The 26571-nt window shown below is 36.5% G+C and overlaps 2 protein-coding genes across 3 annotated transcripts; one reads left to right on the top strand and one right to left on the bottom strand.

Moving 5' to 3' along the window:
• The first annotated feature begins 2750 nt into the window (after positions 1-2750).
• Positions 2751-8317, top strand: LOC136205112 (4-coumarate--CoA ligase 2-like). Of its 2 annotated transcripts, none has more exons than XM_065995596.1 (4): positions 2751-4049; positions 7217-7352; positions 7476-7689; positions 7770-8317. In XM_065995596.1, exons 1-4 carry the CDS (start codon positions 3012-3014, stop codon positions 7996-7998), a joined length of 1617 nt encoding a protein of 538 aa, XP_065851668.1. In that variant the 5' UTR covers positions 2751-3011; the 3' UTR covers positions 7999-8317. The 2 variants fall into 2 exon arrangements, with proteins under 2 accessions (XP_065851668.1, XP_065851667.1); XM_065995595.1 differs by having other exon boundaries at positions 2753-4049; positions 7217-7415; positions 7770-8314.
• Positions 8318-8567: 250 nt separating this feature from the next.
• On the bottom strand, positions 8568-21767 carry LOC136206802 (NADH dehydrogenase [ubiquinone] iron-sulfur protein 6, mitochondrial). Its single transcript, XM_065997978.1, has 3 exons — positions 21517-21767; positions 8981-9065; positions 8568-8871 (listed from the first exon to the last, which is right to left on the bottom strand). The coding sequence occupies exons 1-3, from the start codon at positions 21628-21630 to the stop codon at positions 8762-8764; spliced, it is 309 nt and encodes a 102-aa protein (XP_065854050.1). The 5' UTR covers positions 21631-21767; the 3' UTR covers positions 8568-8761.
• Positions 21768-26571: the final 4804 nt, after the last annotated feature.

Raw genomic sequence — 26571 nt, forward strand, 5'->3', positions numbered from 1 at the left:
GGCTTGGGCATAGTTTTTAGGCTCACGTATTTTGTTGATATTAGCTAGAAAAGCTTATGGTCTGTAGCATAGGGGTAAATTTCATTAATAGTGTACAATCTTTGTCTCATTTCACACTTTGGTGTACAACAGGTAAAAATAATCGGTTAAACCTGTCATGTCACATTTTTCCAACTCATTCCTTAAAAAATATGGGACCAGCCTTATATTCAATTAACATCATACTCTCTCATTCGTTATACTCTCCATGTCCCATATGGATTCTTATCGGTGATTCCTCATTCCCGTCGGGGCGGATCACCGACAGAACAGGGAATTCTCACCTCATTTACATCCCTAACTCTGTATAATTTTGAAATAACTTCTAAAAGTACCCAAAAGGTTTTATTTTTCCTCTAAAACTTTTTCTTCTTCCTCTAAAGAACCTTAAATACCCTGCCTTTTTCTCTAAAAATTCTGGAAAGAAAAAACAAAAGAACCTAAAAAACTCTCTTACCTTTTTCTCACAACCTTATTCTTGTAATTGGTTCTTCAATCCTTCAACTTAAAGTATTATTTTTTCAAATGTTGTTTTTGTATGGATTGACTATATTTTGTTTGTAATTTGTTTTTTCATTGTAAAATGTTTTTTTTTTTTTTGTATCACTAATATGTAATTTTCTTTTTTGAATGAAATTTTAACTCTCATTTTGAATTTCCAACTTATCACTAAAGCCTAAAAATTGGTATGTTATATACATTATAAAATTATATGAAATATGTTTATTTGTGTAAATTTTGTAGTTTTTTTTATGATTTTTCCTAATATATTGTTAAACAAAGCTCTGAATGCCAAAAAAAATATATCATGTTATAATAACCGAAAGTGACAGAAAATGGGTAAAATATATTTGACTAAAATTGATTGAAATTTGGTTTATCATGTTGAAATGGCTGAAAGTAACTGAAATCGAATAAAAAAATGTCTGAAATTTACTAAAAGTTTATGAAATTGAGTAACATATCATGTTGATGATTAATGCACGTCCACATAGACGTCGTGGTGTGACACATAGAAGAACGTGAGTTTGGATCCCTGAGGCAATATAGTGCCACAACCCATGTCATTTCATTCTCAAACTGCATATGGTGGGTGCTCCTCACAACCATCGCAGTCTACATTTTTTTGTTCGTCCATCACAATCATCATCCTAGTTTATATATTACGTTGCTCCATCTGCACCAAGAAATTTTGACTATGTACACTCATTTTCATGACCATTCATACATTCACAGTCGATGGATTCGTCTTGGCAACTTAATACATCAGCAAATATGGTGTTCCTTGCATTTTTTCAAAGGTCGGTTCTAGATTCTCGAACTCATCCTACATTATCCTTTTTGCATCATTTCATTTCCTTTGTTTTTTTTTATCAAGCTTCACCATCTCAATGCCCAAGAATCTATTTATGAAAAAAGACGGTCCGATGAAGAAATTATTCTATTAGTAGGAACCTCATTTAGGAACCAAAAGCCACAATGAAATCGAATAAGACTAAATTGCAGAACTTAAATTTTTTTTTATTTTTTATTTGTGTATTAACTATTGTACAATTTCGATTCTTAATTTTATAATATTTGGTATTTGGTATTTTTGAACATTATTCTATCATCTCGTATTACTTTTTGACATTTAAAAATATGACCTCACAAAAATAGTCTTACCTTCTTACTATTGAAGAAAATTTGCAAACTATAAATGTGTGAAACTAATATTGTAAAATAGTCTAAAATTGTAAGCTATATATGTCTAAAATTAAAGCTTCTAAAATAAATATATAAAAAAAAAAAAGTCTCTAAACTATATATGAAGTTTGAAACTAAAGTTTGCTCATTTCGATCTTTCTAAATAGTAAATAACTTTAAGTCACGTACAGAACAAATGTCCAAAACTTTGAATCACAAAAAGTGCACATTTGAGACTTGTCTCGGGCACTTAATAAAAATTAATAGTATTTGGGACTCTAAGTCGCAGTCAAATCTTTTTTTGGGACTTTGAGTCCCATACAGTGCTTTTTTGTTTACCAAAAAGCAAGTCTAAGGCCTTGTTTGATAAAGCACTTAATTGCTTAAATTAAAATGTTAAGCACTTATTTAATTTAAGTGCGTTTGATAACAGTTGTTTTTCCACCACTTAAATTAGTTAATTAAGTTAAAAACCACTTATTTTGATAAGTCAAAATATTTAACTTATCATTTTAAGTTAAACATTATCAACTTTTACTTTTTTAAAAATTAAATCATTCAATATTTTCAGCACTTATAATATTCAGTACTTAAAATTCAGTACTTATTTTTTCAGCACTTAATTTTCAGTTTTATCAAACAACACCGACATACTTACAAAAATTTAAAGTGTTTCAGACGCTAAATCCCAAACAAATTATTCTGGATTTCGAACTCTCAGACTACCTAAAATTAGAAAAAGTATCAAAATTGTCCAAATCTTGTAAATTTACATCAATTCTGGGACACTTCAATGAAAAAAACGTATCTTTATCCCAAAATGATTTAGTAAAACTTTATTATAGTCATTAGTGATAGTTACCCTCATTATAACTATTGACATATTGTATTCCATGAAGTTTTTGTCATAAAAAGTAATTTTGGAATTGTTGAACATGTGATATAACTAAAGTAGCATATGTGAGAGAGGTGAGAAATTGAATAGCACCTCTTCAAAAAATGGTCTTCCTAAAAAAAAAAAAAAAAAGAAAAAAAAAAGTGATGTAGCTAGGCATGCATTGGCAAACTCCATCTTCTTCTTCTAATATCTACCTACCTCTCTCTCTCTCCCAACCTACCTCCCCTCTTCTCTTCTTTTCTTTCCTTTCTCTCTTTCTCACTCACAAACACACACATTATACGCTAAATAAAATATTTAATTCTCTCTGTATATTCTAAGTCATCAAACAAAACTGCTTCACATAAACAAAGCATAACAAAGTTTCCCCATTTTGTCCTGAAAAATCATGATATCCATAGCCCCACTTGAGCCTCCTAAACAGCAAGTCTCTTCTCCTCAGAACCACAAATCTTCCTCTCAAACTCATGTTTTCAGGTCTAAATTGCCTGACATTCCCATCTCTAACCATCTTCCTCTTCATGATTACTGCTTCCAATACCTCCCCAATTTTTCTGATAGGCCATGTCTTATTTCAGGTTCAACTGGAAAAATCTACACTTTCTCAGAAACCCATCTCCTTTCTCGAAAAGCTGCTTCTGGGTTATCCAATTTAGGAATCAAAAAAGGAGATGTCATCATGATCCTTCTCCAAAACTGCCCTGAATTTGTCTACTCATTCATGGCTGCTTCTATGATTGGTGCTGTTACAACTACAGCCAACCCCTTTTACACTCGTAACGAAATACTCAAGCAGTTTAGTTCCTCCGGTGCTAAACTTATCATTACGCAATCTCTCTATGTAGACAAGCTGAGAGATGTTCAAGGCCTGGACTTCACTATCATCACCATTGATGCACCGCCGGAAAACTGTGTGCATTTCAGTACACTGATTTCAGAGAGCGAAATCCCAAATGTAGTGAATTTTGAGGAAGATGATCCAGTAGCATTGCCCTTTTCTTCGGGGACAACAGGGCTTCCAAAAGGAGTGATATTGACCCATAAAAGCTTGATAACAAGCGTGGCTCAGCAAGTGGATGGAATAAACCCTAACTTGTATCTCAAACAAGAAGATGTTGTGTTATGCGTTCTGCCTCTGTTTCACATATATTCGTTGAACAGTGTTTTGTTATGTTCTTTGAGAGCTGGAGCTGCGGTTTTATTGATGCACAAATTTGAGATAGGAACATTGTTGGAGCTTATTCAGAGACACAAAGTGTCCGTGGCCGCCGTGGTTCCGCCGCTGGTATTAGCATTGGCGAAGAATCCGATGGTGGCAGCGTATGACTTGAGCTCCATCAGAGTGGTGCTTTCAGGGGCTGCGCCGCTCGGAAAGGATCTGGAGGATGCTCTGCGTAATAGAGTGCCTCAGGCTATCATCGGACAGGTTAGTGTTTTCGAGAAATTCTATCTTTTTCTTTTTGCAAAATTACGTTAATTTGTCTTTGAAAAATAACATTTTCTTAAATAATTTAATTAATAAAGTAGAGATGTAACGGTTAACCTAATATTATGTTAGTTGACAATAAATTAGGATTAAATAAACTTGAAAATTGATAGTTAATGTAAAGGGGAAAAAAGAGAAATGAGTTGAAAGACATTGAATTTTCACATGAAACTCAAACTAACTGGGAAATGATAATTAAGAAAAAGAGAGGAGAAGTCATAACCAAAAGCAGAAGATAGAGACGTGGAATTAAATGAATGAAAAGAGAAGTAGTAGATGGATTGTGTGATACAGAAAGATAGTTTCAAGGATAAGACAATTAGTGAAACAAGTAGATTGTGGATTAATTGAAGGGTTTTGATATATGGAGTCCTCAGAGTGGTATATAAACATTTAATTTAACGCAATAGAGAAAATTATTTTAGAAGTTCTAAATATATATTTTATTCTATGCAATTGTTTGATATTTAGTAGTTTCGTGCATACTTATTAAATATTTCATGCATTTACATTAGTAAACTTTATTGTATTTAGAAGTTTAATGCATAACAAATATAGATTTAGAACTTCCAAAACAATATCTCTATTGCATTAAATGCTTATATACAGTCCTTAGAGCTGTATATATCAAAACTCTTAATTTAAAACATTCTATTTATTAAGAGTCTTACCCCATTTTCCTGCTAATATTATAATGTTGTTGGGTTATTAGCTAACTTAAGTCTATGGTTTCCGGATTTCTATGTCTCTAAAATGATGTTGGATTCTATTATGGTTTGGTCTGGTTCTCTAAACTCCTAGTGTAATAGTATGATGAAGACATCATCCTCACTACTGGTAATATGTGTGGAAAAGTTGTGAAGGTGGATAAAAAGACCTCGATTTGAGAACGTGGTCCTTTTGCTCGTGTGTAGAGATTAATTTGTATGTCTCATTATTGGCTCAGTTTTGGATCGAAGATGAGATGTATCGGATTAGGTATGAAGGTCTTCATGTAGCTTGCACGAAGTGTGGTCAGTATGGTCATTCTAAAGAAAATTTCACTCAACCGAGTATTATCAAAGAGGTTGCCTCTCAGTACAGATAGAATGGTCAAAATATTGCTACGCCCCTCTTCCTTCTCAGGAATTCACTCTACTAGTGATGAAGCAAGGGTGGTCCACAATCAGAAGCTTCTACGAATAAATTTTTAGGAGATACGTCACAATACCTCGACGTGACATGAGCGTATAAGGGCTTCTCAAGAATCTGTTTTCCTTTTATAAGGGTTAATAAAATCATTTATTTTGGTTTTTTGACCCTATATTGTAGGCAAGAACTTGTTTCAGTTGCATATCATAAGAAATTCGAACAACTGCTTCAAATAACCCCAAACCAAATTGTTTGGGATTCAGAAGTGAAAGATAGTTGTTTGAAGATAGGTTTGGGAAAGCCGCTTTCTTCATGCCCGATTCCGGGTCAAGAATAGAGCAGTTATCGATAAACCAGTACTAGAAGCAAGGAGTCGACAATAGATAGAAACGGGGCTTCTCCCACTAAATGCTACGGACTGCTAGTCAAAAAAATTCCATTAATGAAAGATGTAAATCCATTGGAAAATCAAAAATACATATGAAATGGTGGTTGTTGCTATCTGCTCCAATAACGAATAGTTTGTTTCATTGAATAACTAAATGGGCGGAGTAGCACAAAATATAGCGAGAAAGTCTATTTCAATAGTAGCATCCAAAATGCCTATACAAACTTAATTCCTTATTTCAAAATAAGAATATAAAACCAAAGGAAAAAGACCTTTTGGGCCATTCTACTAAAGAAGCACGTTAAAGGAAAACCAATTTCTCTATGTGGCTAAGCTACCCTTAGGTTATTACCTGAACTCTGTTAGATTATTTAGAGCCTTCACATGCCGGAACAAGTTCGTTTCTTCCTTTGGATCACGATTCATGAAAAATTATTGTCCAACGAAAACCGGTATGGGTGCCAACTTGCTACTAACGAAAACTGTCAGATTTTCCGAGGCAATGATTGACCTTTTGAGGGATTATAATCATGCATTTTTTTGGGTTTCTCTCATCCTTGGCCATTTTCAAAATGCTTTTTTCTATGCTCACCTCTCGGCTTGGATGGCTACTAATTTAAACAATTCTTTCTCTTGGGAGGAGAAGAGTTGGGCAATCCACATTATTTTGCGGTATGATGGATTTGTAAAGGTAGGAACAACCTCGCTTATAAGGATCAAATTCTTCATGCGATCGACTTCAACCTCATAAAAAAACCAGGCTCTTAATTCTATTCGAGCTTTTGATAGCATTCACAGCCAGGGGTCCCAAGTGAATAAAGTCCTTTCTTGGATTTGTTGGCATCCTCCTATTAGAAACTGGGCCAAAATTAACATCGACGGTACTTGTAAAGATGACTCTAGATGGGCTTCTGCGGGTGGCTTAATTAGGGATTGAAATGGTATTTGCCGAGAAGTTTTGCGATTAATATTAGTAGTTGTTCAGCCTTTCAGAACTTTGGAGTCTTCACTTTGGCTTCTTCACTTTGGCATGAAGCTTTCTTGGAAAAAAGTATTGTTGTTTCATTTTTTTAGTTTGATTCCACTGTTGTGTGAAATTTTATGATGGTAGTATGGCCTCAAATCGAGCCTTAGCGCAACGGTAGACGTTGTTGTGGTGGGACCTCTCCCCGGACCCCGTTTTTCGTTGTTTTGTTTTGTTTAGGGCTGTTTCTTAAACCTTCCTTCTCTTCAAAAAAAAAAAAAAGAGAAATGAGTTGAAAGACATTGAAGTTTCACATGGAACTCAAACTATTACTAATTGGGAGATGATAATTTCCATAATTAAAAAAAGGATAACAAAGTCATAATAAATGAGTGTCATAACCAAAAGCAAAAGGTAGAGACGTGGAATTAAATGAATGAAAAGAATACAAGTAGATGGATTTGTGATGTAGAAAGAAAGATAGTTTCAGGGATGAGTGAGACAACTAATTAATGAAACAAGTAGATCATTCACAACTTAATTTAACACATTCTAATTAAAATAAAATAAAATAGTGAGAATAGGTTGTTTTGTTGTGATGTAATGAAATGATAAGCAAAGCAGGGATATGGAATGACAGAGGCAGGGCCAGTGGTGTCAATGTGCTTAGGGTTTGCAAAGCAACCCTTCCCAACCAAGTCAGGCTCATGCGGCACCGTCGTTAGGAATGCAGAGCTCAAGGTCATTGACCCTGAAACCGGTACCTCCCTCTCCTACAATCAGCCTGGTGAAATTTGTATCCGTGGTCATCAAATTATGAAAGGTAAATCAATTTCAAACGCTATTGTTTTTGGAATCTCTTATAATATATACTTGTCTACAGGATATCTTAACGACCAAGAAGCCACAGCCAACACCGTAGATGTTCAAGGCTGGCTTCATACTGGGGACATTGGTTATGTAGATGATGATGATGAAGTTTTCATTGTTGATAGACTCAAAGAAATCATCAAATTCAAAGGCTTTCAAGTACCACCAGCTGAACTTGAAGCTCTTCTTTTACACCATCAATCTATTGCAGATGCTGCTGTTGTACCGTAAGTTGTACTACTGTCATCCCCCTTTTTTCTTTTAACTCCATCTACCAAATGCTTATAATAACCTCACTTCACTTCAGCCAAAAAGATGAAGCTGCTGGTGAAGTTCCTGTTGCTTTTGTTGTTCCATCCAACGGCTTTCACCTCACTGAACATGCCGTCAAAGAATACATAGCAAACCAGGTGGTGTTCTACAAAAGGCTGCACAGAGTCTACTTCGTTCATGCAATTCCAAAGTCTCCATCAGGAAAGATACTCAGAAAAGATCTAAAAACCAAGCTAGCCACACCCTCCTCCCTATCGTCTTAAATTCTTTCTAATAATTAGGATTTATACTTGCTGGCTTCATCACATAAACCTATTTACAAGGAAGGAAGCATCCTCCTAAATCTTATTTCATACTTCTACCTTTTTTTTTTAAATTTTATTTGCTAATCCATGTAATTCTTTCTTAATTATAGTGAACCTAATTATAGTGAACAAAATGGTGTTTTTCCCGAAAAAGTAACTTCACTTTTTTGCAAGTCTTTGTCCCAATTTCACTATTTCTTTTTCCTTATCTACCCCCTTTCTCTATTCACAAAATACCTCATCAAATACAACCTACAGATGCCATTCAACAAACTATTCAATTATACCCCAATACATTAAAAGTTACAACCAAGAAACATGGCCTCTAATAATGCTAAATCATTATTTCTATATTACTTTTCGAGCATGAAATCAGACGCAACTCTAAAGGACAATAGACACTCCATGATTGTGAATCAAATGCACAATCAGCAGCATGCATTGAATATTACTAAACTGGAAAACCAAAAAGCCTAATGCAGATGAAAGTAGAGGGAAGTTAGTTATATAAAATTGCAAGGCAAGCATGAGAAATGAGAATGGTCATTTCAAATCCTTATTCTGTTGGTATTGAACATATAATCATTAATACATGGATTTGTCACAATCCCCAAACAAATACGGAAAAAGATTGAAACAAGATAGACAGACACAGTTTGCCTAATAACAGCATATACCCCATGCAGGTCATTAACATTGCAAATAAAAGGGTACCCATTAACTAGTGATGATGATCTTGGACATAGCGTAGACCACAATACTTGCAGACAGCTGGCTCCTTCAAGTCAAGGCATATGAATTCAATTGGATGTCCAAGTGCAGGGTTCATGTCTGAAAAAACAAACAACAGATGTGCGTTTTATGGATAGGAGACTTGGAGAGTACTATTTAGTTAAAATTTGAAACCAACTAATTCCCAACTATCAAGACAAGAACTAACCTCCTTCACATGCAACAATTCTGCCTTCAACCTTGATGGGGGGAATTTCATTAATCAACTCCATAGGAGATTTCTTGCTAGTGTCCTAGAAATGAAAAAAACACACATGGTTACAAGCGATTTCACTTCTTTAGTGCAGCTCTCCCAATCAGAAAATAAATGCCACAAACTTAAACAAAAAACTCATACTCAGTGGAAGACCACAGGCATGAAGCACGAATCTCAAAAGGCAAGATATTATAGCCAGTGTTGATTTTGAAGAGTTTATACATTTCACTGAAACTCTTGGAAACTTATATGAAATATTCCGGGTCACAATTCAATAAGTTTACGAAAAGTAGGAACCTTTTTTCTTAAAAATGCAATGTGTTTTAATGTGTTCTCAAAAGTAGACCGAAGCCAATCACATGTTGATTAACTCCCTAATATTTTCTGGATCTTCTACAAGATTTCAAAATGAAAAAAATCCTCTTTTTTCACTTTTATATGATTTGCATGTGCTTTTTTTATTGTGTATATATTTAAAAAAATGCAAATGCATCCTTAAACAATTAAAAAAAAGTGGCATTGATCCCCTTTTCAAATTTATAAATTTACCCCTACACTTTTCTTTGCAAATATCCCCACATTTCTATTTTCTATATTTCTTTACAAATATCACCTTTTGGTGTCTGTTTCCATTTTAATGCGACATAGATTATAGCTTGTCTACTAATTCAGATCTCCGATATGATAATACAAGACTATAACTACCTGCCATTATAGACTCACTTCCCAAAGCACTACTCAGTTTAAACTACACTGACCAATGTTTATTAGATCTTTTATTGTTTAAGGGACCTGCACAAGACAAGTTACTCAATGCTATTAAATTAAACTTGACCAGCAAAAAAAATCAGATTCAACTTGATTTTATTCAAATAAACCTGGATCTCAAGTAGATCAGGCAAAGTTCAGAAGACTTGAAGTGTTATATACTCGAACAGGTTAACGTGCTAACTAACTACTTGATCTTTTTTCTGAACAGATACTGGAAATCATACATTATAGAACAACAACAACAACAAAGTCTTAGTCCCGAAATGATTCGGGGTCGGCTAACATGAACCATCATATAAAACCGTGAAATCAAGTCGGATCAGCGACACAAATTCTCCGCCTCCACTCTGTCCTATCCACAACCATATTTTCCTCAATCCCCAATAAACTCATATCACTCTCGATCACCCTCCTCCAAGTTTGCTTAGGTCTTCCCCTACCCCTCACCACTACATCCCTTTGCCACTCTTCAGTCCCCCTAACCGGCGCATCAAGCGCTCTTCGTTTTACATGGCCAAACCACCTTAGTCGGTTTTCCCTCATTTTATTCTCAATAGATGTAACCCCTACTTTTGTTCTAAGTATTTCATTATTCACCCGATCCTTTCTTGTATGACCACACATCCATCTCAACATACGCATCTCCGCCACCAACATCTTATGGATGTGACAGTGTTTCACTGCCCAACACTCCGTACCATATAACAGTGCGGGTCTGATTGCCGTGCGGTAGAATTTTCCCTTCAATCTATTAGGCATGTCGGGGTCACAAAAGAAACCCGTAGCACTCTTCCACTTCACCCAACCAGATTTAATCCTATGAGCAACATCTCCATCTACTTCTCCATCTGTTTGGATAATAGATCCTAAATACCGAAAGCAATCCGATGCCTGAACAACTCTCCTATCTAGGGTGATTGTCTCTGCATCCCTACTCCTATCGCCGCTAAACTTACACTTCAAATATTCTGTCTTACTTCGGCTCAACTTAAAGCCTCTAGATTCTAAAGTTTGTCTCCATAGTTCCAACTTCCTCTCCACGCCTTCTTTCGTCTCATCAACCAACACAATATCATCTGCAAACAACAAGCACCATGGTATACCATCTTGAAGTGAACTCGTTAGTTCATCCATAACGATGGCAAAAAGAAATGGGCTTAGTGCAGAACCTTGATGCACTCCAATCGTAATAGGGAACTCTTTACTCTTCCCAACACAGCTGCGTACACTCGTGCATGCTCCCTCATACATGTCCTTTATGATGTCAATATATTTCCGCGAGATGCCTTTCCTTATTAAGGCCCACCACATTACTTCCCTTGGTACCTTATCATATGCCTTCTCCAAGTCAATGAAAACCATATGCAAGTCTTTCTTCTTATTTCGATAGTGCTCCATTAATTGTCTCATTAGATGGATGGCTTCCATAGCTGATCTTCCCGGCATAAAGCCAAACTTGAGTTTTAAATAATTATAGAACAATAGCCCGTTGTATTTACCACTAGGCCCAAACAATATAAAAGATAAACTTGAGTTTTAAATAATTATCAAGTTGAGTCAAGTCAAATTCAATAATATTTGAGTAATCCATGATCATAAGATTTTATTCAGTTTATACCAAAAGCTAAGCCTTGAGATGTGGAAAAATGTCAAGCTCAAGCAATACGTTGTATCAACTTGACTTAAATGACACTGTTTCCAACAAGACAATCAACGTCCAAGCAACAGATTAATAGGTGATTACTTATTTCATGCACCATTAATTAGAGAACATATAAATTTGCCTTTCAAAGAACAATATGAACATAAGCAAGGAAATTTATAACTTCCAAGTTACAGTAAAGACATGTTTACTAGGACACCAACAATAAAAAATGCCAAAAACAAAAGAGAAGATAAGAATCAGGTAGTGCCTTGTGTAAGGGCTTGTGTAAGGGCAGCAAGCAATGGTTTTGACAAACTGTGGACATGTCCAACCAAATAAGGGACATTCTACTAGTGAGATGAAACGATCCTATCAAGCCCATGAAGGCAAGATCGGCGAAACAAGCACAGGATCAAAAATTGAGCGAGGCAGATCTCAAAAAATCGATGAAAAAGCCCTTGGGTTTTTAATGGTGGGTTTCAACTTCAACTTCAAACTCACTTTGAGGAGAAGGAAGAAGCAACCCAACATACTGAGTCGAGGAAGAAGGTTATATCGAACTGAAGCTCGAGAAAGGGGCAAGAAATGAAGGAAGGTTTGAGCCTTCAGCAAACAAGACCAGGCCTACCTTGGATTTCCCCTGAAAGCTTTGCAGCAGAAAGTTGAAGAGAACTAATACCATAGTGCTGAGGGATTGCGATGCGGGCAACAACAGGATGTTGCAAACAGCTGATGTAGCGGTTTCTACCTAGAAGAATGTCATCAACATCAGAATTTCAGTAAATCAAAGTTCTTTGATAATGGAACAACCGTTTTAAGTGTCCGTACTTGTGTTTTGTGAGTAATGGGTGTTATAATATTTTCTTGATGATTGGTTTTCGTTGTGAATGTTGGTACAGTAACATTAAATGTATTCAAGTACCAACATTCACATTTTTATATTGCGGGTACTGTGGTGCTCTTTTGTTTCTTTTGCAAAGTGCAAATTTGAAAAGAGACAATGTGTTTAGGAGGCAAGCTTTTAAGCTTTTAAGATTGTGGTCAAAACATTGAGAATGTGAGCAAGCGGAGACAAGAGCAAGTATCAAGCAGTCGGAGTCTGTGAATGATTCAGTGGCAAGTCGACATGAGGATTCTTCGTTGATGTATCAAACCTTTTAAAACTAATCGTCGTTCCGGCGATTCCTCCAACGGGGGAGGGGAGATTGGGAGGAATTGGACCCGTATGGACCCCCTTTATGGTATAATACGGTAGATATTTTGAAGGGTGGGTTAGATTATGATGTATAATAGAAGATAAACGGGATGAAAGACCCTTGATAGAGGAAGAAGACACGTATGAAGATCCTTAATAATAGAAAAAAAAATTCAAATTTCAAAAACTTATAAAAATTGCTTTTGCTATTGTTGAAGAATGAGCTTACAATTGCCATGTGAGAAAAGTTTTTCAATCGAAGACGTTCAAGTTGCAAATTGCGGAACAGTTGAGTGATGGTTGAAGTTGAAACCATTTCCAGAGACAAACGAGAAGAGTTCAAGAGTGGGCGAAAATCAGTTTGGAGAAATAGAAGTGCAGATGTCTTGAGCGGAACCTCGGTACCGGCGTTCGATTTTATGGTGGAACTCTCTCTGAAGGAGGCAAGCTCTATCTACGAGGACTTTGATCCTCCAAGTGGGGGAGAGTGTGAGGTGGGAGTTTGGAAATCTACGCCACCCCTGGGTCGGTACAAATACTGGCTTAAGCGATTCACCCTAATCCACTAGGGACTAGGAGAGTCAGGCATTGGACCTTCGTGGAGAGAGGCGAATGTCTCCATAGGGGTGGAACCCTATGGACATTATGGGCTCTGAGATAGCCCATAGAGAGTTCTCCTTATAGGGCGAGATTTGACATACAGGGGGACCTTCTGGGACGGAATACCGATGGACGCATTGACGGGACGCTTAAAGGGGATAGACCCCTTCCGAATGGATTTTCTGGCTGAGGACTTGGGAAGTCTCGGCGCTACACGAGGATTTGGCCTAGGGGACAGACCCGTCCCCGTGACACCTTGTAGTAAGAAAATATTAGAATAGAAATGGATAACAAGCCCAATTTCATCAAACTGCATGTAAAAAAAGCAATTCATAACCCAATTTCATCCTTTAACATGAGAGAAGATAGACCATCAATCTAGGATCATAGTTCCACAGTATAAAAAAATCAGCCAAGACATAATTCACATGTTACATAAGTGAAAATTTGACATGATAGGTACTTCGAGAATCAATATAGATAGTATTTGTTACAGAATTCAATATTATTACTGTACTCAAGACAGTAGAAGATAGGGTACAGACAGACCATGCTCAATACCCATACCTGTGCCCATGTCTTTGCCCATACATCACCTTTGTATATATAGATATGTAGGATTCTGTAATTGATATGAATTGTAATACAATATACTTTCATCACTAAAATTACATGGTATCAGAGTTGCCCTTGTGAGTAGTGGTTCTAGTTTTTTTTTTTTTTTTCCCTCTGGTTCTATCCCTGCGTATAGACTATTGAGGAAGGGTATTATTTTCTGGTCATCTCCCCACTTCACCACCGCCCCTAGCAGACAACCCGTCCTCCGATCGGCCATTTCGTGCAACTCCGGCCACCAGACCAGCCGCGCGTGTCTCACGCGCCGTCTCCATCTTCCACCCGTAACCCACGCGCCGGCGAGTGGAGGCGCGTCCGGCGGCCGTTTCTCGTCGGACTTCCTTTTCCGGCGTCGCCCCGTCCTCCACTGTCAGAATCTCCGGTCAGTTGTTTGGTTCCTGCACTTTTTCAGAGTTAGGGTTCCTGTGTGCCACTCCTTTTGCTGCTGCTCTCCTGTTCCAATTTGTTTTTTTTTTTTTTCAGTCTCTCCATTGTACTATATAGTGGGTTGTGATCTATTTTGGCTGACTTTGTGAAGTGTGGTGGAACTCTTACACTTCCGCAGTTCCTGTGTTATTTATTTGGAGTTCTTACATTGTGCAATTTCCATTTCTTGAGTAGTTATGGCAGACGGAAAGAAAGTCGAAACTCATCATTCTACTGTTACTAATATTATTCCAGTGTCTCCGAAAATCACTGACCACAAATTGACTGGCTTGAATTATGTTGATTGGTCCAAAACTGTCAAAATCTATCTTCGCAGTATTCGGAAAAGTCGTCACTTATCTGATGCTCCAAACACAACTGACGAAGATTGGCTGGAGGATGACGCTTGTTTGTTCATTCAGATTAAGAATTCCATTGATACGAGTATCGTCGGCATGATTCAACATTGTGAGTATGTCAAAGAATTGATGGATTTCTTGCAATTTGTCTACTCTGGTCGAGGTAATATCTCACGCATATATGATATCTACAAGTCTTTTTACACTACCGAGCGACAGGGTCAATCAGTTCAGAACTACTATATGCAACTTATGCAAATTTTTGAACAGTTGAAAGAGTTAGTGCCTCTGAGTACTGATATCAAAGTCCTACAAACTCAACGAGACCAAATGTTTGTTCTCAAATTTTTATGTGGACTCGGCTCAGAATATGAGGGTGTTACTTCTCAAATTCTTTCTGGTGCTGACATTCCTAACTCGCAGGAAGCTCTTACTCGTGTTCTACGTAGTGAGCTTGTTATCTCCGCTCCTCCTATTGTTCCCGCCTCTAGTGCTCTTATCAGTCACAAGCATGGGTCAGGCCGCTCTCCTACGGGTCCGACTAAGGGTATCACTCGCGACGCCAAACACTTCGGAGAGGGCAGCCGCTCTATTGTGTGCTATTATTGTCATGAACCTGGTCATACTAAGCGTACCTGTCAGAAACTACAAACCAAAAATTCCAGGAATCGGTTTGCTCATGTTGCCACTACTGATGTTGCATCGGATCCAACCTACACCCTTACTGCAGCCGAGTATGCCACGTACCAAGCAACATTAGCTGCTCAACATTCATCTTCGTCCATCACTGCTCTTCCCGAGTCAGGTAACACCACTACATGCCTTCTTTCGTCCTCCTCCCAATGGGTCATTGATTCTGGTGCCACAGACCACATGACAGGTAATTCAAAACATTTCTCGTCTTACTCTCCTACTTTTCCTTCCCATGTCAAACTAGCTTATGGCACCACTTCATCCGTCTTGGGCACTGGCACTGTTAATCCTACTCCTGCACTTTCTCTTTCCTCTGTACTTAATGTACCTGGTTTTGATTTTAACTTAATATCCGTGAGTCAACTTACTCGTTCCCTAAACTGCTCTATCTCATTCTTTCCTGATCATTGTGTGTTTCAGGATCTCCTGACGAAGCAGATTATTGGTAGTGGACGAGAATCTGGAGGTCTCTACGTGTTGGATACTCATGTTAGAAGACCTATTGCTTGCTCCACTGTATCCACTCCGTTTGATGAGCACTGTCGGTTAGGACACCCATCTCTTCCCCTTTTGAAGCGGTTGTGTCCTCAGTTTCACAATTTATCTACTTTAGATTGCGAGTCGTGTCAGTTTGCTAAACACCATCGTGTGTCTTCCTATCCCCGTGTCAATAAAAGGTCCAATTTTCCATTTGAATTAGTTCATTCTGATGTTTGGGGACCTTGTTCTGTTGTGTCTAAAGTTGGTTTTAAGTATTTTGTTACCTTTGTAGATGATTTTTCACGTACTACTTGGTTATATTTAATGAAAAATCGTTCTGAATTATTTACTCATTTTACTGCTTTCTGTGCTGAAATTAAAACTCAATTTAATGTTTCTGTTCACACCTTAAGAAGTGATAATGCTAAAGAATACTTTTCTGGCTCCTTTCAAGCTTTCATGCTCCAGAACGGTATTCTTCACCAATCCTCCTGTGTTGATACACCGTCTCAGAATGGTGTCGCTGAACGTAAAAATCGTCACCTCCTTGAAACAACCAGAGCTCTTTTATTTCACACACATGTTCCTAAAGACTTTTGAGCTGATGCAGTTTTGACTGCGTGTTTTCTTATTAATCGAATGCCTTCCACAGTGCTACACGGCAAGACTCCTTATGGTACCCTATTTCCAAACAGACCACTGTTTCCTATCTCCCCACGCATTTTTGGGAGTACCTGCTTTGTTCGGGATGTTCGACCACACCTTACTAAACTTGACCCCAAAGCCCTCAAATGTGTCTTTGTTGGCTACTCTCGTCTTCAAAAAGGGTACCGATGTTTCTGTCCAACTCTCAATAAGTATCTCATATCTTCTGATGTCACCTTTATGGAACGCCTTCCATTCTTTCCTGTCTCCTCTGATTTACTTCCTACTCCGGACGATGATAATGTGTTAGTCTATCGAGTCTCCTATGCTCCACCGCCTGTGCCCCCACCAACGCCTAAACCACCCATCGTTCAGGTCTATTCTCGGCGTCAGCATCCTCCTGCTTCTAGTCCAGTACCAATATCTGCTCCGGCATCAGATCCGCCTTCTGCCATGAGTCAAGATGACATTGCTCTTCCTATTGCCCTCCGGAAAGGTAAACGTTCCTGCACCTACCCTCTTTCAGCTTTTGTTTCTTATACTAACCTTTCCCCCAGTTCCCGTTGTCTTGTTACTTCACTTGACTCTACTTCTGTTCCTAAATCCGTCTCGGAGGCCTTATCACACCCTGGATGGCGCAATGCTATGATCGATGAAATGAATGTTTTAGATGCTAATGGTACTTGGGATCTGGTAGATTTACCCCCTGGCACGAAGTCGGTTGGATGTCGATGGGTATATGCTGTTAAACTTAATTCTGATGGCTCAGTTGCTCGTTTAAAAGCGCGTCTTGTAGCAAAGGGGTATGCTCAGACCTATGGGGTCGATTACTCTGATACGTTCTCTCCAGTAGCTAAAATGGCCTCCATTCGGCTTTTTATCTCACTGGCAGCCTGCTCTAATTGGCCCTTGCATCAATTGGATATCAAAAATGCGTTCTTACATGGGGATCTTCAAGAGGAAGTCTATATGGAGCAACCACCAGGGTTTGTTGCTCAGGGGGAGTATGGCAAGGTTTGTCGTCTTCGTAAATCTCTATATGGCCTAAAACAGAGTCCTCGAGCATGGTTTGGGAAGTTTAGTCAAGCAATTGACAAGTTTGGGATGAAGAAGTGCAAGTGCGATCACTCTGTTTTCTATAAACACTCTGCATCAGGTATCATTCTCCTTGTCGTCTATGTAGACGATATTGTCATTACAGGAAGTGATCTTTCAGGCATTTCATCTCTAAAAACATTTCTCCATGGCCAATTTCATACCAAGGATCTGGGAGCTCTAAAATATTTCTTGGGAATTGAAGTATCAAGAAGTAAAAAAGGAATCTTCCTATCTCAAAGAAAATATCTTCTTGATCTGTTGTCAGAAACAGGAAAATCTGGAGCTAAGCCTTGCAGTGCGCCCATGACTCCGAATTCACATCCCACATCAAAAGGAGAGCCATTTGAAGATCCTGGTAGATATAGAAGGTTGGTGGGAAAACTGAATTATCTTACAGTGACTAGACCTGATATAGCATATCTGTTAGTGTTGTTAGCCAGTTTATGTCTTCTCCCACTGTTGATCACTGGATTGCACTAGAACAGATCTTATGTTACTTGAAAGGAGCACCTGGACGAGGAATATTTTATACGAATCATGGCCATACACAGATTGAATGTTTCTCCGATGCAGACTGGGCAGGAGATAAGGAAAATCGGAGATCCACTACAGGCTATTGTGTTTTTGTTGGAGGAAACTTAGTTTCGTGGAAGAGCAAGAAGCAACATGTCGTATCTCGCTCTAGTGCCGAATCCGAATATCGAGCCATGTCCCAATCAGTTGGTGAAATTATGTGGATTCGCCATCTTCTATCTGAACTTGGATTCAAAGTCAATACTCCAGCAAACTATGGTGTGACAACCAAGCCGCGCTTCATATTGCTTCTAATCCAGTATTTCATGAACGAACCAAGCATATTGAAATAGATTGTCACTTTGTCCGTGAAAAACTGGAACAAAATATTATCTCTACAGGCTATGTCAGGACGAATGAGCAACTTGGAGATATTTTTACTAAAGCCTTAAATGGGGTTCGGGTAAACTATATTTGTAACAAGCTGGGCATGATAAATATCTATGCTCCAGCTTGAGGGGGAGTGTTACAGAATTCAATATTATTACTGTATTCAAGACAGTAGAGGATAGGGTACTGTACTCAAGACAGTAGAAGATAGGGTACAGACAGACCATGCTCAATACCCATACCTGTGCCCATGTCTTTGCCCATACATCACCTTTGTATATATAGATATGTAGGATTCTGTAATTGATATGAATTGTAATACAATATACTTTCATCACTAAAATTACAGTATTCAAGTACCTCCAGCATTCATAGTACTAACTATATAGGAACTTATCTTCATGTAGCTGAAGTACAAAAGGAACATAAGGGTGCTATAGATGTTCATTAAAAAAATAAGGAGCACAAATGTATGAAAAAGGTCACAATTGAAACATATATCCATATATGCATTATGCATCTGAGCATTTGAACTTTCAGAAATTACCAAGTCAAAAACCCTTAATCGTGGTAAACAACGACAGTCCATGTTGGATAAGGGCCACCAATTTTATTTCTTAATCTATACTTCATTACATGTGATGGAATTAGATGTATCAGTATATCTTTGATAAATCTTTTTTCAACATTTCCCTTTATAAAAAGAGAGGAATATATGATATGCTTCACAACATCTCTATAAATGTCAAGATAAAACTAATGCTTATTACTTTAACATAGCTATACAAATGGAAAACAAGAATATACTTGTGATACTCTTGTGTGAAGATATTCACCAAGAGCTTAAATCAATGTCTGAAAACTAAGCAATAAACTTTTCATTCTCTGACACCAAAAGAACTCAACAAGATCCCATGTTTTCTTGACATGCTGAAATGTTTACTGTAACATACAATTAATTCATATAACAACCCCTCTACATAAATAGATTCAGAGAGAAAAAAAAAAAAAAACCGGAAAAGAAAATAGAAAAAGGATGCATGATGAAGTGATAGAAATTCTTTTTTCCATTTAAATTTTAATATGAATATTATTGACCCTGGATCGATTTCTGGTTAAGGGACGTGAGTTAGTAATTAGTGCTTTTTCTACCCTTATGACATACTTCGATTTATAATTTTAGGGCTTTATTAGAAAGAACCCTATGATCTCAAAAACTATAATTTAAACACAAAATTCTGACTCCCTTAAATTCATCTACTTAGAACTTAAATAGCCAGCCATACAGGCACAGCCTTAAACTAAGAGATAAACTCTTATCTGAAACTTATTTGAAAATAAGCTAATTTTTTAACCAACTAAACCATAACTTATCTATTCTGCTTCTGAAATTGAAATTTTTACCCTAATCTGCTGCTGCCTAGGACCTATAACATTACTCACACTGTCGAAAATGCATGTCACACGACCATGGAGGAAGGCATTCCTCCAAATATTACTTCATCTTCAATCCCTTCCAACCTAAGCAGCCATTTTCAATCATTTTACTCAAGAGTCATCACAAATGAAACAGAGCCCTTTGGCCCTCCCTTCTTCCATTTCAGCTCTATTCCAACCCCTCGCTATTGGAGTTTGGGCAGAACAACAATCTGAAATTTTAAATTCTTTAAGAGATCCATCTTCCCAACCACTAATTCCCTTTTTCATACAACCTTGCCAATCTCAGAGTTGTCAAATCTTTTGGGAGTTGTAGCTATACCTCCATGGCAATCGTTTCCTTTAACCTACTAATACAAATTCCACTCCTTGTTCTACTGCCAAGGTGCTAGCACGGGATAGCAATTGTATAAACCGCCTCTAGTAATCATCGACAAGCCCCAATTCTTTCAGTGTCACTATCGGACCAATTTATTGCTATGAACAGGAGTGCCGAATCGAAGATTACAATGAGTTTTAAAATCCTCCCAAGAAACTCTTTCGCAGCTTGAGTACTTTAATACCAAGTACCTAGTTGTAATACAAACTTACAATACATATATAATTATATACCCAAGAACCAGCCTGCATGAGCACTTTTCTAGTAGTTTGACCTTGCAGTCTCATTATTCATTTGTCACCTCTATAACCTGATTATAAGTAAGTTCCACATTTATTTTCATACAAAATTTCATTTAATTTCCGAATTCCACTCCTACTGATTTTTTTCCCTGAAGGACATCTATAACCTAAAGTAAGCCAATCACTCACAGGCAAAGCATAAAATTTTCATGTAAGGGATAATCCAAAGAAGGTTATAATAATTTAAGAGAACAGAGTCAAATAGCCTATTACAAGATTCCCATTGCTTATCCATGGACTATGGGTCATGTCCAGTCCCATTGTGGCTGGTATCAATCTGATTTCTTGCCATTAGCCAATGCCTTAGAAAGCTATTGCCCCGTCCACTAGGTAACCACCAGACACAAGTCCCTCCTTAGACAGACATAGAACGTACCATTTCTTGTTATAGTAATACTACCATGTTATAAATATAGACTGCAACTTCGCAGTAATGATTCTGGTGCCAAATGTTTCTTTATAATCTCTAGTGGATAAAATTAAAAAATCAATATCATTCTAATTCATAAATATTGATTCTGCTAGGATAAAACTTCATAATTTCTCACAAATTGAAGTAGTGGAACAACAAGTCACATTTGCCACCGTTTAGATCATCGACTTCACCTATAAATAGTATTTGCTGGCCACTCTTTTGAGATTTCGCAACCAAAAAGAGCCATCAGCATGAACAAATTAATTAAACAAGAGTAGAATATTATTGCCCACTAACTCTATACCAACTCGGAATTTTGGGAGAAATTGAAAAAAAAAAGTAACATAAATAAGATCAATGAACTAAAATTTCTATTTTTCAAAAACTTAAAACGTAAAGAATTAAACCTTAAGCATATTAGAGAAAACCTATTACTACTGCCGCCTAAAAGCGAATCCATTAGATGCCAAAAGAAGGCCCAGAAATATGCTAAAATGTAATTGATAATGAATCAAAAAAAGGTACCTGCATCCATTTTGCAGTGTGGTTGCTGATTTGGGAGCTAACGAGGCTGAAATTTCTGGTGGTGGAACCCAAATTCGAGGATCTGGTTAGGGTTCTGAACAAACTTGAAGCCATTGGAGATACTGCCAACTTGCCAATTGAGAGAGGAGAGAGAGAAGTACTTTTAAATTTTTAATGCAGAACACAACGGATCGAATAGTGGGCTTCTAAAATTGGTTGGAGTGTTCAGCCCATCGAAAAATCTGCACTGAATACGTATTTATAGGTAGGAAGTTCAATAAGGGAAAGTGTTGGGTTCTGGGTTAACAACCTTGTATTATTTATTTTTTTTGAAAAGAACAACCTTGTATTATTAATACACTTTTCCTCAACATGGTTGGTTGGCATAAAATTCAATTTCGATCCAGTAATGCTCTAACTAAAATAATTTCATCTATACCTTGAATTAAGGGAAAATTACACAGAAATTCCTATTTTAAAAACTATTTACAATTATGAAAATCGCTTTTATGCATTTTATCATTATATGATTTTAAATTTTAAAATATCAGAATATCATAATTTTATTTCTATTTTTGTCAAATTTTCAGTTATTCAGTTGCAGCAAATAAAAACAGTTTTAAAAAAACCATCAAATATGACATTTAAATAAATTTGTTTGACATTGAAATAAATTTGTTTAAGAGTCTGACACACAGTTATAAATAATTTGTTAATTATGATCATTGTGTAATTTATCCTTGAATTAAAGCATTAAATTATACAGAAAAATATTTTATCACTTACATGTAAACTAGATAAAAAAAAATATGACACAATATGATTATTTTTAAAATAGGTTTTTATATTTTTAAAAGTCCATGCATACATGTCAATTAAACCATCTATAGGGGATTTAAACAACATAAAAACTCACCAAATACAGTCATAAATTTATACACAATTCTAGAATCATGTTTTAGGATTTCAGAATTTCAAATCACTCATCTTCCATTTATCTTTTTTAACTAACTATACTTCCTAGTGATGAAGCTCTTAATCTAGTGGTTGAAAGCTTACCTATGACTAGGGAGGTCATGGGTTCGAATCACATCCGGGTCTAGTGGGGATTTTTCTTTCTTCTTTAATGTAAGCGCATTGCACGCAATTTTAAAAAAAAAAAAAAACTATACTTCCTAGCTTCACTTGTTTTCTATAAAAATAGTATTAGTGGAAAGAATTATGCTCTCAAGTTTTTAGGTGATGAAAAGTGATGAGTTGGAGTTTAAATCCCCGAAGAAAAATAAGGCGCTTTTCCCAAACATCAATATCGACCGTTAATTTTACTCCTTAACTCTAATTTAACCATTTGAATTCGGGTAAACAACAAAATTGGCCAAATTAAGAAGTTCATTTACATATTTAGACTCATTATACTACCTCTTACCAAACTAGACATTTTCAATGGTATCTTTTCCAAAATACCCGTAGTATATATATATATTATGACTTAACCAATTCTTGCCTAACATTACTCTTCACTTCTCATCATTTGCAATCCAACTTCAATTTCATACATCAATCCAAGATCCAATCTCTTATATAAGTATTTTGTTGATTTTATATACATAGACTCTTTTACATAGGTTAGTTTTGTGTATTTTAAGGCTAATGTTGGAGATAGAAATTTGGAGGATTTATCCAACCCGTAGTGTTCGCAGTTTATGATTTTGCTCCACAGAATCGTAAATTGCGAAGCAATTGGCTTTGCAGAATTGTATACTGCGATTCGTAGTTAGTTATAGGGTTTATGAGAATAGGGTTCGCAATTCATGAAACTGCGGAGTACTGCGAAGAACATTTATTTTCAGTTTTCTCCTCTAGGTCCGCAATTGTCCAAACTACAACGTAATTTTCTTTAGACTGTTTTTGTTTAATTTGTATCACAATGTGTTTGTTTATCAACTATAGCAGTATGTCAACCAACCATGTTTTTTGTGTGATTACGTGGAACGACCAATGGAAAATAGAGGGAAAAGTCATGACATACGTGGGTGGTGAATCAAAGTTATTTCGGCTTTCAACAAAAATCAACTTTGAGATTTTACAAGAGAAAGTATACACTTATGCACGTAATCATAGAATAGTAGTTCTTAATGTTGATTCTAGTGATATTGATTGCTTCATAGAGTATTAATGAATGAATCCAAGCGATGTGATCCCACTACATGTTACTTTTGAACCACGAACATTAGATGCACAACTAACGTGAGTTGTGAAGAAGGAGAATGTTGTTCAATCAAGTTGTGATCCCACCGTTGAAGTTGACACTCGTCGACTAGGCAAAAAAAATGTCATGGATTTCAATCTCACATGCAACCCCGATTTAGATGATATAAGCTCAAATCCATTTTTTATCCCATAGAAAATGTTTATGAAGAAGATATTTGGGGTCCTTTGCAAAATTGCCTTCGGATCACCAAATCTCAACCTGGTGATCAGTCTGAGCTCCCAATCTCCAATTTGAGTTCAACTCCTTTGATGTTGAACCACATCTCTCTATTTTTTAGGTTTGGTGGATTAACTCTCTAGTTATTGTTGAAACTCAATTCTGATTAAGTTTTGATTATGATAAAAAATTACATTAAGGAACTAGATCCCTCAATTGTATAAAAAAATCAGAATTAAATATGCCCTTATAAACTAACAATTTTTTCAAGTGTTGAAAACTTATTAAGGCGTATAAGGTTGCTTCTGAGTCCATTAACAAAAATCAGCAAAAGGCCTTCATTAATTAAAGGCCCAAATAGAAGCAATGCCCAACGAACCAAAAGCCTAGAATTATAAGATAGAAGCCCAACGAATCAGAAGCTAGGCCCAAGTCATCATTCAAAAGAAGAGAACTATGTTGTCTTCCCTAAGCTTGCCATATCTGGTTCATCACAGAAGACAGTCATCTGTGCAAAACAACTCATCTCTCTTTCCATACACAATAATGGAAACGATCCAACTTGCAAGATCAAAAACCAGAGAAGATCATTGGATGAACCTTCTCAACAGTCCTCTAAATCAGAAGCGGCTAGTTTTCCAAATTGGCAATTCGTCAGACAAACCAAAAAACCCATAGAAGAACGGAGGACATTTCTTCTCAACGGACATCTTTTGGATTCAAACGGCTAGTTTGAATTTTTGCCTATATAAAGAAATCTCAAAGACAAATTCGAACAAGAGTTTTTCAAGCGCAAAAATCCATATACGAGATATACTGTAAAAAGCAAAAAAAGAACAAAGTGTTAAACACAAACAAAGTTCATATTTCCATAAGCTTTTGAGAGAACGATCAGTTCAAATACATTTTTTATCTGAAAATTTGTAATCTTTTGATTGTATGCAGTAGTTATTGTTAATTTGTTCATAAGTAGTAAAGTGTGCATTAGTGTGAGTGTTGAGTGAAGGAAGGTACTTCGTTCAAACTTAGGCTTTTCTGTAAAAGGTTTGTTCTCTACCTCTGAAAGAGATTGTTAGTGGATTAAAGTTCAAGAGTAGGTATCTTGAGGATTGAACGTAGGCAAGAGGCTGAACTAATATAAATCTGTTGAGTATTTCTCTCCTTGATATTGCCTTTTACTTCTACTGAACTATTTATGCTCTGAACTATCTCACATATCAACACTCTGAATTTTCTTAACATTGTGCATATTTTACATATCACTTGCTTTACGTTCTTCAGAATCTCTGATAATAAAAAGTCATCCTCTAAGTTGAGAATTATCAGAAATTAAAGCAATCTTAGCAAAATGAATTGTTGAATAGCTCAGTAGACTGAAATTGCCTCTAATACTGAAATTACCCTCTACACTATATTGACTTGAGTAAAAAGTTTTAAAGGCGTAAAATTACTCAATAGTTCTATTCACCTCCCCCTCCCTTAGAACTATTATATCTTACTAGGGACCAATAGTTATTACACTATGGCATATGGGAGTGGATAATACACTTCCATATCCACCAAATGCCCGAAAGAAGTCTTCCTAAACATTTCCATTTCGTGTTTTGACAACTTGCTAAACCATGGCACCAAAATCGCAACAAAACCCTAAACCGTGAAACATTAAATCCTAAATCGCAACAAAATCCTAGACTAAACCATAAACATGCAAAGAGATTGTCATTTACCTTCAATCTGACATTTCCCATTGAATCGCAGTAAGAAATCGCACCAAAATTGCAGAAGAAATCACATGCCTATCGCACAGAAATTGCGGTTTGTCTTTGTACAAATAATGTTAGGCAAGAATTGGTTAAGTCATAATATATATATATACTAAGGGTATTGGGAAAGATACCATTGAAAGTGTCTAGTTTAGTAGGAGGTATTATAATGGGTCTAGATACGTAAATTAGCTTCTAAATTGGACCATTTTTGTAATTTATCCTGTAAATTCATGTTCCTTTTATTCATTTATGTCCTAACTCAATTAAGTCTCGCTAACCAATCATTAAATCTTAACACCTCACTTATCACCTACTAATCACACATTAATCGTATTGTATATATGAAACTTGTTATTAAAATGAAACAATTCTAAAATGCGATTATATTAATCATGAACATGCGTATCCATTATCTCACACATCAATATTCACTAAGTGTTAACGTCTTGCTAATAACCTTGCACACCTCATTAAGACTTAACATATCGCCAATCACCTTCTCATCACATGTTAATCGCATTATGCATATGAAACTTATTATGAAAATGAAATGAATCTAAAATATACTCATATTAATCAATGTTATATATTAATATGTAATAGATCATTGGATTGGGGTTTTAGGGATGTTGCGAAAGAAGTCAGTTTAAATCTCAGGTAGCAATACTTCGGCATCATCAAATTAAAACCCCCACGGAGAATTAGCCTCCACTCCTTTGTTCTTTATGGTAAAAAAAAATTCAAAATACACATACACACACCGAACTATTTTGAAAACACCACAAACAATATTGGAAATTTCAAATAGCAACACTGTAGAAGGGGGAAACTATAAGTATTGGGGGGGTTTTGGCCTATAAT

This window comes from Euphorbia lathyris, chromosome 9 (genome assembly GCF_963576675.1).
Source record: "Euphorbia lathyris chromosome 9, ddEupLath1.1, whole genome shotgun sequence".
NCBI lineage: Eukaryota > Viridiplantae > Streptophyta > Magnoliopsida > Malpighiales > Euphorbiaceae > Euphorbia > Euphorbia lathyris.

Coding starts and splice junctions, on each gene's coding strand:
- LOC136205112 (XM_065995595.1), top strand. CDS start 3,012: ATGATATCCATAGCCCCACTTGAGCCTCCTAAACAGCAAGTCTCTTCT. Junction 7,416..7,475: donor TGGTCATCAAATTATGAAAG/GTAAATCAATTT, acceptor ACTTGTCTACAG/GATATCTTAACGACCAAGAA. Junction 7,690..7,769: donor GCAGATGCTGCTGTTGTACC/GTAAGTTGTACT, acceptor ACTTCACTTCAG/CCAAAAAGATGAAGCTGCTG.
- LOC136206802 (XM_065997978.1), bottom strand. CDS start 21,630: ATGGCTTCAAGTTTGTTCAGAACCCTAACCAGATCCTCGAATTTGGGT. Junction 9,066..21,516: donor ACACTGCAAAATGGATGCAG/GTACCTTTTTTT, acceptor TTTCATTTCTAG/GACACTAGCAAGAAATCTCC. Junction 8,872..8,980: donor AATTGTTGCATGTGAAGGAG/GTTAGTTCTTGT, acceptor TTGTTTTTTCAG/ACATGAACCCTGCACTTGGA.